Consider the following 11,923-nt stretch of genomic DNA (forward strand, 5'->3'; position numbering starts at 1 on the left):
CCCTCTTTCTCCTGCTCTCTGACAATTCTCACAATAATTATCTTTTGTCTTATTTTAAAGCTCGTCTCGTGTCTGATACTTGGAAGGGAGCTTTCCATGGCTTCTGTTGCTGTTGATTCACGAAGGCCTCCGTCTGGCATTCATCAGTGCTGGAATTACCTTCCCATTTAATTTAGTGATGTGAATAGCCATAATTCTGGAAGAGAATAGAGCATATAAAGAATATGAGCCTTTCTGAAATTGGATCGTATGGTCTTAAGCACAGGGCTTGATTGTAAGGTGGCACGTTTCATTAAGTAAAATATCAGAGTTATGCATGAGCTTCTCGTCAGCAGCAATCTGTGATGTCTTTTGACACACACACACACACACACACACACACACACACACACACACACACACACACACACACACACACACACACACACACACACACTAGACTAAGAGCACATTTATGGGAGAATGTTGCCATCCTGTGGACAACAATGAAAGCTAGTATGTTTAGTTCCCACACAGCCTCCTATCACGTCACAATGACATTATATTCAAATATGATATTATTATAAACCTCATGCAAAGCAGTGATTAAGCAGCTCACTTTGGTGTTTTACTGATCCCATGAGAGTTTGTAGAAGCTAATGTTACTCATGAGAAACAAGTCACTGAATAATGACCCATAGGTCAGAAATAAGGAAGTGAATTTCCTTGTTAAGTTAACCCCCACCGCACTCTCTCTCTCTTTTTCTCAGAAATGTCTCATATATATACTTTCCTATTTGGAGTATGGTAAGTTAGGAATGTGTCATATTTTTGATAATAGACACTGATAGACTTTACTCATGTTAGTGTGGGAAAATATATTTTCATATTCACTGACATCTTTATACCATAGACTCTAAATTAAGTTTTCACAGCAATTTTTTAAGTAACTTTTTAACCCTATGAAGCCCAAACTCTAGCCTATACCTGTACCTGTATCTTTCTTCTGCTGTGAAATCTTAACTGATTTTTAGGAAGTAGAAGAACTTTTATGTTGTTAGTAATATTATATGATATTATATATATATTTGTTGTTGTTGAAAAATTAATAATACATGGAGCATATTTTGAGGAACAAATTTTATTTGTACACATTTCTCAGTCATAATTGCATTGTATGTTTTACCCAACACAAATAAAACTACAGATCTTTGATCAAAAAACTAAAATAAATTCTAAAACATATTATTGGGACATAGAGGCCTATGAATCACTTAAGCTCAATATTCAGCTTAATGATGTATCAAATATGACACTTTAAAAAAAATATTTTGTCTAAAGGTGAAAAAAAAACAACAGATTTTTCTGACTATTATTTAATATTTCAGGCTGTAAAGAACCTTTTTTCCACTATAAATAACATTTTTTGTGATGTAACGTTTCTGTGGATGCGGCCATAATTTCCTGATGGAACCATAACGCCAAACAAAAATCTATATTTTCAAGCGTGTTAAGTATTGTCACTGCTTACCATGTGTTGAAAGTATAGCATACATTTTCTTCGATGGACCAGACTCCTGTGTTCTTCTCTGCCCTTTTATTTAATACTCTTCTGAGTACCAAGTGAATAATATACCTTACAATTAAGTATCACTTCAAAAGACATGGTATATTGAAGTTGAGTTGTGTAAGGTCTTGCTTATTGTACAGAGGTAATTGGCTAATACTTTAGTGCACTCAAAAAAATAACTCTTTGAACGAACATAAAAAAATCATGGAAAGGATTTCCACATGATTAATTTGCTTTATTTCAGCATTATGCAACTCTGTTACTCCAATTTAATGTACTTACGTTGGGTCAACTTAATTTATTAAGGTTGATTCAACTTAATTACTATGGTTGGGCTAAGCTTAATTTAATAGTGTCAGCCAAACTAATCTGCAATGTTTTGGACAATGTTTTTAATAATTAAGTTCATTTTACAAAATAAGTTTAAGTAAACTTAACAAACCTTTATAGAGTCAACAAACAACAAATGAGTTAATTGTACCTGAAAACGTTAAATAATGATGACATAAAATTTGAATAATGCCATTTTAGGAATGCCACCCCCTTGCATTAGGATCATGAGCAGCTGATTAATATTTTTTTTCATCCAAACCTTTCTATAATTACAGCTTACCAAGCATATCACAAATATATTTAAATTACAAAGCAACATTTCAAACTGTTTGTTTCTTTGTTTGTTTTGTTCTAAAATTTATTAGAACAACTTAATTGCTGTAAATTGTATTACTCATCTACCTATCTAATGGTGCTACACTTCTCCAAGAGGGTGACAGAATAACAATTACCCATAATACACTGCAGAAATCCTCAGCCAATGAGATGCAAGTCTGTGTTGGTTTCACTAATATGTTACCTTTATGCAAAAATGTTATGTTGGCTGAACAAATCATTTTTAAGTAAAGCTGACAATACATACTTTTTTATTGAATGAACAAGATTAAATCAAGTTCACATTGTTAAATAATTTTTTTTAAGCAATCATAACATGAACGGATTAAGTAAAATTAGCAAAGGTGAAAGTAAATTTTTTTGAGTGTGCTTGCTCAGCCTAAATGTACTTTTGTTTGTACACACTTGAATAAAACATAATTTCTCATAGGTCACCACTACTATAGGTATAAGCCGACCAACATTACTTTCCCTGATAGTATATTTGGTATGGTCATGCCATGGTTTCCCATGTGCACTTAGCTAGAGTAATATTACAATAAACAGAGGTCAGGCTCAGCATTTAGGTTGGTCGAACAACATCCAGTTGACCTACACAGAAATTCCCTATAAGCCGTTACAATCTAAGTACACTTGAATTAAAACCAAGTGTTAGCTAGATCTCTAAAGATACAGTTGGTGTGCCCTATGGTCCTTCACACTTTACGCTATGAGGTCATTCTTGCTACAGAAGGCCCAGTAATGTTATGCCACTTCACTTATATACCCAGACCAGAACAGAGAAATCTTCAAATCAGTTGTAAAAACATAAAATACCTATAGTTTGGGGATGAAAACAAATCAAATATCATCATTGGAACATCTCCCACATCAGAAGAACAGGTTCTGTTTTGTTTGTTCTGTTGACGTGAGAGTGAAACCTTAACAGTCGCACCAGATGTATTTATATTGACTACACATAAAACAGCTTGAAACAGTAGATTTGTGAAATTTGCATGACTGACTGAGTCCTAAGGGGAAGGAGAGGGTGAAGAGTCATGAAGGGGATGAGTGGACTAACCAGTGCATATGTGAGGGGTGTTTTCCCACATTTTCTCTCACTGAGATGTGGGAAGAGATCTCTAAATGTTAATGCACAGTGTGTGTCTATTGTATGTCTCAGAAGATCAGTGTCTGAGATTCTGTAATTCTTAAAGTTGTAAGAATCACTTTGGGAGCCTAACAGTAGGTCTAGCAATCCCCATTCATTACTATATAGAAAAAATATTCTTCTATTTCTGATTCTCCTACTGTGTTCCACAGAGGGGAGAAAAGTCAGGGAACATGCCAGTGAGTAAATTAAGCTAGAATATGTATTTAATCCTTAAGTAAACAGAGAAAGTTATAACAGTAATAGAGAATAGTAATCTATGATGAATGATTAGACAAGTTAAAGCTGGTCAGAGCAAAGAGTAAGTGGGTAGGTGCTGAGGTGTGGAACTGTGTCATGCACCTCACCCACTCCTTCCCGCATTCTCCTTGCATGCTGTAGCCTGCAGGTAAGAAAAAATCCTTGTACTTTTGTTAAAAAAAAAAAAAGACATGGATAAATTGGTGTGTTGAAATATTAGGGAGGAGAAAGGATGGGGGTGGAGTAAATAAGAAACTAGCAGTTTAGTGACAGAAAGAAGCAGTTGGACATTTATAAGCATACAGTAAGTGTGTTTGATTGCTATAGTATATAACATTTCATAAAGTGGGATCACGGAAAGACAAGAATTTACAAAATTTAGAAGAAGCTATTTAAAAGTTTATCTGAGACAGGCAAAGAAAAAGAGACATCAGCTTGGAGACCGCACAACCTAACCAGGTCCATCTGGTCACATCTGGAAATACAGTTCAGCCATTCAGATCTAATCAAATGTATTGGTAAGTTAAAAGAAATGTTCTTTGATTCTATTCCTTTTCTCCCTTTATTTTTCTCTTTCATAATTTCTCAGTTTTCTAATGTTAATAAAGTGTTTCCTTACAGAAAAACATGACAGTATTTCCCATAATCCATCAATTTTTCCATCCCCATCTCCATTTTATCCTTTGTGGCCACTCTCTGTTGATGCAACTCTGTCCAGTTTCTCAGTTTCACACATCTTTGAGGCTCTGAGGTCAGCACTGTTTTACAATCAGGGACAGCTTTAGTGACAACATTGCAAACTGGACAATCTTATCTTCTTGCACTGTAGGGATTACAATATTGAAAGAGGTGTCGTGTATATGCCCCCTCAGTGCAGTTAGTTGGTGAGGAATGTACTGTACATGATCCTAAAAGTGAAGTACAGTTCATTACAGCTCATTTCGCAACCCTACGTATTCTTTTTCATTAAATTCCTTGCTTTATGTTCTTTTAACTTGTCTTTAAATATGGTATTCTTTTCTTGACAATTGCTGTAATAAAATACGTACGTATAGCTGCATATTTATAGAATGGTTTCTTTTCAGATGAGGGTGTGTGAGAATATGATCAGTTAAAACAGCATTAGCGTTCATAGTAGTTGAGCTCAAGATCACACAGCAAGTTGTAGCATGTTGTTTCCAAGGTTTTTTTTATTTATTTTTTATTACTGGCAGAATAGCAATATTAACATCGTTGCTGAGAGCCCATCCCAGATCTGGCTTATACTTTATTTGCCTCTGAAGGGAATATTATAAAAGCAAAATACATCATTTGGAATACACCAATCGGATATCCTGTGTTTTTTCAAATTTGTTATATTTTTGGAGCATGTTTACAAGGAAATACTATTTCAGTCTTTCTATTTCAAAATGTCATGTTTAATTCAATGTTCTACTCACATTGTAAATCCTACAGCAGTGTTTGATATAGAGCATACAAATTGAACAGGTGACAACACGACTTTCCTACTGGAAAGAAATAAAATGTATTTTTTTCATTCCTTTCCTCTTCCCAAGAGTTAGTGATATGAAAGCATTTTCCAGCTTCAAATAACATTGGTTTCTGATTCCAGCAGTCTTTCTGACGCCTCCCTGACGGGATCAGATAATGGGAACAAGACAAACCGTACAGATGACAGCATTGTGAGTAACACTATCTCTGTCACTTTTGGGGCCCTCATCCTCAGCATTGTCTTCCTTCTGGGAGTTCCTGGCAACCTCTTCATTATATGGAGCATCCTAGCACGTGCCCGCAAACGCTCCGTCACCACCCTGCTCATCCTCAACCTGGCTTGTGCAGACGGTTGTCTGATGTGTCTGACGATTTTCTTTATAATATACCTAGCCAAGCAGAACTGGATATTTGGAAGTGTCATGTGCAAGCTGCTTTTTTACTTGTGCAATACAAACATGTATGCTTCTATTATGATCATTACGATAATGAGTCTACAGAGACTAGTGGCAGTGATGTGGCCCACATACTTGAATGCCTGCACTCGTAGACGGACAGTAATAGTTGTGCTTGGAGGCCTGTGGATTGTCGTATTTCTTTTGGCACTTCCTGCTTTGATGTTCAGAGAAGAAATTAAGAATTACAATGGGAAGAACCGCACTGTGTGCGCAACTCATCACACGTGTCCACAGCATGTGAGTCTCTATGCTCTATTAATACTTGAGAATAGCACTGTATATCATACTGCTAAGCATTGTACTTTACATTTCTCATATCACACCAGTTGTACCATAAGAGGGCCTCAGCAAATTTTTTAAGTGGGTCACAGAATGACTGAAATTTTTTTAAAGGGTTAGTCCACTCAAAAAAACAAAACAAAACAAAAATTCTGTCATTATTTACTCACCCTCATGCCATTCCAAATTTGACTTTTTCTCTTCTGCAGAACATAAAATAAGATATTTTGAAGAATTTTGGTAACCGAACATTTGCGGTGATCCATGAACTTTCCTTGTGATGCAATGGAAATGCATTGCTTTGCATGAAGTTTAACATGCAGTGATAATTCTGGAAACTGTTTGGCAACCAAAGTTCTTCAAAATATCTTTTTTTGGGTTTATATAAGTTTGGAATTCCATGAGTGGGGAGTGCATGATTATTCATTAAATCATATTCAAATAATTTAACTTTATAAACTGTTTTAAAAAATCAAGGTAGAAACTAAAAATGTATTTTGAAAAATATTTTTATTAACCATTTCAGTTCCTATTTACAAAATATTCTATTGTTTTATTAAAGAATATACAGTTTAACACTCCTAGTTTCTGTTATTAAAAATATAATAATTAAATACTGAAGTAATAATTATAACTTATATAAGGGGACGTTGAATGTAATGTTGGAAAGCTGGGGCCTTTAAGTAAAAAAGAATGAGTTCCACTAATATAAACACAATTGGTACCAACTTGGCTTTAGTTACCAATTATATAGAAAACAACCTCGGATGACTTCACTATTAATATTACTTTACTACATGGGTGTCCAAACACAATCCTGGAGGGCCACTGTCCTGCAGAGCTGAGCTCCAACATGCCTCAACACACCTGCCTGGAAGTTTCTAATATGCTTAGTAAGGCTTGGAGCTAAACTCTGTAGGACAGTGGCCCTCTAGGAGCAGGATTGGACATCACTGCTGTACAAAAATAGGATATTACTATAACAATATAAACCCCTTCGGGAGATCAAACTGATTATTTTATTATAATGAACAGATGACAGTGCTTATGCCTTGCACAATTACATAATTCATACATAATTGTCTTTTATGAATAGGTGGTATTTCAGTACACACTTGAGACAGTAGTGGGCTTTCTGGTGCCATATGTGATCATAGTCAGCAGTTATGTGTGTATCCTTCGCCGCCTCAGACAGACCAAGTTCAAGAGAAAGATACGAAGTGAGAACCTCATTCAAGCCATTATTGTGACGTTCTGCATCTTTTGGCTTCCCTACCACTTTATTAATATAGTGCAAGTAAGTCGTTTTATTTAAACTTCTTTTTGGTAATCTTTTTCTAAATCTTTGTGAACACGTATGAATTGTCATTTGTCTTCTGGTCAGGTGGTAGCAGCTCTTACACCAGAGGAATACCCACTCAAAATTGAGTAAATGAATTGAAGATTTTAAAGTATACTCCACATATATTTCCCTAAACGTCAACAGAACCAAAATAACCACATTTTCTATCTGTCCCTAGACTGGATAAAATCTGGCAGTCCAGCCGTGCTGTAACGTCCGCTCTGGCGTTTATCAGTAGCTGTGCCAATCCTGTCCTCTACACGTTTGCTGGACGCTCCTACATCAAAGCTGATGGTCTGGCATTCATGGCCAGACTCTTTGAAGGCACTGCCCTGGACTATGCTGCACGGAAAAGCCCTCAGAACACAGATGACATCAGGCTCTAAACCTCATTGGATCAGACACATAAAAAAGAATCTTGGACAATAAATTGTATACTTTCAGCAGTTTGTATGGTGACTGATCCAGTAGGGAATGAAAAAGGTCAACAACTACACCTAAAAAAAACAACACCACCAGCCTAAAGACCTATAGTGTTTTTATATTGATTAGCTGACTGAAATCTATTATAAATGTGCTAATGTTTTTATGCAGCTTTCATTTTTAAAATAAAGTTTGTCAAATATTTATACAGAACTACCCCCATCCCCAGAGACTGGAATTAAGTTTCACATTTTATAGTCATATTGTGTATTCACTTTTGGCAGTAAAGAGTCATATTCAGTAATTAAACCGTTCTGGACATCCTTGTTGGAAATACCTAAAACAGTTAAAAAGCCAATTCAATATGAATATGCATAAATTACTTAGTCACATAGAAAATAATTTTAGCACCCAATCTGTTTTTATTTTTTATTTTTTATATTTATATATATTTGACTTTTAAAGTTCCACAATTAATCAAATTTATTGCAGTGGTTTCAAATCCTCACTGACAGTATATTGCTGGCATCTTTCAGAGTAACAAGCAAACTAGGACAAACTATACTACGGAATACAGTTGTGTACTTTAATCTTCTGTGCCCATTGACTTATATCTCTAGTAAAATAAGGACATGGAAGGCACCTTGTATACTAGTAGACCTCAAATCCATAGTAGAAAGTCAGGTCACAAGAAGAAAACACCTAAATAAAAATTACAATAAAAAAAGGAAATAGGAAGGAATAAATACAACATACATTACATAAAAGGTAATGACTTCATAGTTTGGATTTAACGAATTATAGCCTACCTTAGTCAACACATTCCTGCTTTCAGAAGTTGAAGTTCCTGCAGAATATTAGTGGAGATGTTAGAGAGGGAAAAATAATAATAATAAAATAAACTGGTTGTGGTACCCCCCACCCATCCCTACATTATTATTATTAACTGGATCAGAGTGAACTCAACAAATTGAAAAGCTCTGATTCATTTTAATGTTGTATTAATTGTCAGCAGACATAGCATGGTGCATTTAATAGGTATTATGAATGCCCAATAAATTACAAAAGGTTGTATTAAGATAATTATTACAAAAACTGTAACTCATATTTATATACCATATTGCTACCCCCTATACATTTAAACAGTTAAGTACTATAATGCTGATAGTTTAGAGTTGAAAGAAGGTCACCTGCCGTCCATATCAACATGGCTGCGGTTAAGTTCCAGTTTGCGTCGATCACACGGTAAACATTCGACACACTGCATATGACACTCTTTTCCACAATTTAGAATGGCCTTTTACTGATTCCTAACTTTTGAACAGAAGTGTAATTTTATTCTAGTTTGAGTCTCGGTGCTGGCAGGAGTTGTAGGTGGGGGGGAGTGAACGAACAGCACTCTCTTCCACCCTCAATACCCATGGCTGAAGTGCCCTTGAGCAAGGAACTGAACCCCCAGTTGGTCCACAGGTGCTGGATATATAGCTGCCCACTGCTCCAGGTGTGTGTTCATGGTGTGTTCACTGCTCACTGCTGTGTGTGGTGTTGGCGCAGTGGATAAGACACATGCCTTTGGTGTGAGAAACATGGGTTTGAATCCACTGTGAGACACCAATGTGTCCTTGAGCAAGACACTTAACCCCTAGTTGTTCCAGAGCGACCAATGACCTCTGACATATATAGCAATTGTAAGCTGCTTTGGATAAAAGTGTCAGCTAAATGAATAAATGTGTGTGTGCACTTGGATGGGTTAAATGCAGAGCACAAATTCCGAATATGTGTTACCATACTTGAAAAATGTCACGACTTTCTCTTTTGATCCCCTTCTGGCTTGCCCTGGGTGGGACCCTTGGCTCAGGACGACAGCTCTTCCCTTGGATCTATGTGTCAGACCTTGCTGGCATCATCGCACATGCCTTGGAGAAGGACCCATCCACAGAGCCTGAGGTATTAATGGTGTTTCCCCTTCACTGAATACCAATTTTAAATTCACAAAGACATTGGACAGGACTCTAACAAGACCTACTATCTTCCCTGTGCCTGGATTTTTCTTGGATGTCTTCCTTGGTTCTGAGAGAGCTGTTATCCTCTCACAAGGCCAGAAAGTGGTGCCAAAGAAAACCCTGGAGTCTGGCTTTGAGTTTCAATACCCAGGCCTTCTGCTTTAAAAGAAATTGTTGGATATTAGTAAACTCTTAAAACAGAGAAGAGACCTGAGGGAAAAAAGTGCAGTATATTTCTTATAATATATACTTTTTAAATTTAAATGAAGCATATACAAAATAAATCTTGACTGTACTTGCTTGATTTAATGTACATACTCAGAAAGACATATTGTTCTCAGCTCCTTTGTCTGTCCCCCTTAAGAATTTATCTGTGTTCAAAATGAGCACTTCATTTGTAAATAAATGTTTATATGAAAATTATTGAGTCCAACTGTGGTATCATAGCAGATGTTATGTGTCTCATATGAGTGGCTATATTTGACTCATCGGTCTGATCCATGAGGTCATGCTCTACATGGAACATTTACATATTTTTCCTCAAAAACTACGTTTAGAACAAATGCATCTAAAATGCGTCCAAATCTAAATATGGACACAATTCGCTTATGGTACTTGCGCCTGTTTAAATTAAAAATGTTTAATATTAGATATTAAGCTTCTTAAGGGATGTATTATATTACTGATTGCTGTAAAACTATAGAAATATAGCCAAAATAATAATAAAAACTTGAAGTAAAATACAGCACAAAAGTAAAATTTGCAACTGGTAATGGAATGTTTTACTGAACAGAATACAGCATATATATATGTGTGTGTGTGTAAATAAAAAAGTTGACATTTCTGGTGGTGTAATGTAGTATAATCCACGTAACTCCTCATTTTTTGGAGTTAATATGAATGGAATTATTAAGACATGGGATTTAAAATAAATGCAAGTTTCTGCTTGTGTGAATAGTGTTTCTTAATAAAATAGCTAATTTTATAATTTAATGTTTTATATATATATATATATATATATATATATATATATATATATATATATATATATATATATATAATACAGCTTTCCTTTTTAATTTATATGCATGATGTATGTTTATAAAAAAAGGTTAATGGGCACGTCACGCATTAACTACCCAATCACTGCGAAGTTATTTACATAAACACAACCCCGAACGTTCAGTCGAGATTAGTGTTGAACATTTTATCTAAAAAACAAACAAATAAACAATTATGTTAGAAACGAAGCTGATCTGAAATGTTTTAACAATATATGTTTTAGAATTTTTTCATCCCCATCGTCTAAATGACTCACCGTCATTGTAAAGCGTCGTTCAGTGGCGAGGCTACATAAAGAGGTGCAGTCTACGTCACACTCCGGAGCGGAAGGAAGCTTACTGTAGAGGTCACGTGCTGGGTGCTCGTCACTCGTTCAACTACCTCGGGGAAGGTCTGAGACAAGAGCCAATCGCTGTCCTCGCAGGACATCATCTGAACAGATGAGCGAGCGCACAGGAAACATGGGTCACAGCGCGGTGTTCTCGCACGAGACGTTGATACTCGCGCAGTTTCAGCAGATCAACTGATGCGATCCCCGCTGACTTGGAAACACTCGCGGCTGGCGAATGAGTTCAATGTGTAAGCTAGTACAAGATACTAGAACCCAATTCAGACTACTCTCCCTCCGCCCTTTTGCTGCATTTTAGCTATATTGAGAAGGTTAGACGATTCAGAGACTCCCCGAACCAATTACACGAAAATATGGTGGTGTAACAGTAAAACGTTCTTTTTTTAATAATACTATTGACACATGGAATTTAATAATAAAGCTTTATTTATCTATTCATAAAATAGGATAGTCACATTATTCACATTAGCTCCCAGAACATTATTTTTTTTTTTATTTTGTTCTGAAATGTTTGTTTTATTTTAAATCATTAAGAAAAAAATGTAAGTAATCAGAAAGAAATGTATTTGCCAAGTATGTTTACAGACACAAGGAATTTGTTGTGGTGAATGAATTAACTTCCAGTGTACAGCAAGAGAGCAACAGGACACAGTAAAATAATACATATATGTATATATACAAATAAACAAAATAGTCCAATTTGTATGTTGAAGTGTGCTATATACAAACAGAATTAACAGGGAATGGAATAAGAAGTAGGGTATTTTATTATTCAAAGGGTTTTAGGATGATTCAAAGGGCCCTGAGTGAATGTGTTTTAAGGGGGGCCAGTTCAATATGCTTTCTAAGGGGTCCAGAAACCATAGCAATGCCCCTGTGGATGTGAGAGGTCTGGTTATAATTTTCTG

General features: G+C 35.7%; 1 protein-coding gene and 1 long non-coding RNA gene across 3 annotated transcripts; one reads left to right on the top strand and one right to left on the bottom strand.

Moving 5' to 3' along the window:
- The first annotated feature begins 3,872 nt into the window (after positions 1-3,872).
- On the top strand, positions 3,873-8,247 carry LOC113119692 (leukotriene B4 receptor 1-like). Of its 2 annotated transcripts, none has more exons than XM_026289302.1 (5): positions 3,873-4,126; positions 5,221-5,794; positions 6,933-7,133; positions 7,221-7,264; positions 7,357-8,247. In XM_026289302.1, exons 1-5 carry the CDS (start codon positions 4,119-4,121, stop codon positions 7,562-7,564), a joined length of 1,035 nt encoding a protein of 344 aa, XP_026145087.1. In that variant the 5' UTR covers positions 3,873-4,118; the 3' UTR covers positions 7,565-8,247. The 2 variants fall into 2 exon arrangements, with proteins under 2 accessions (XP_026145087.1, XP_026145095.1); XM_026289310.1 differs by having other exon boundaries at positions 5,224-5,794.
- On the bottom strand, positions 5,399-8,300 carry LOC113119702 (uncharacterized). Its single transcript, XR_003294509.1, has 3 exons — positions 8,245-8,300; positions 5,630-5,711; positions 5,399-5,488 (listed from the first exon to the last, which is right to left on the bottom strand). It is a non-coding gene; the product is annotated as an uncharacterized LOC113119702 (long non-coding RNA).
- Positions 8,301-11,923: the final 3,623 nt, after the last annotated feature.

This window comes from Carassius auratus, chromosome 2 (genome assembly GCF_003368295.1).
Source record: "Carassius auratus strain Wakin chromosome 2, ASM336829v1, whole genome shotgun sequence".
In the NCBI taxonomy this organism is placed as follows: Eukaryota; Metazoa; Chordata; class Actinopteri; order Cypriniformes; family Cyprinidae; genus Carassius; species Carassius auratus.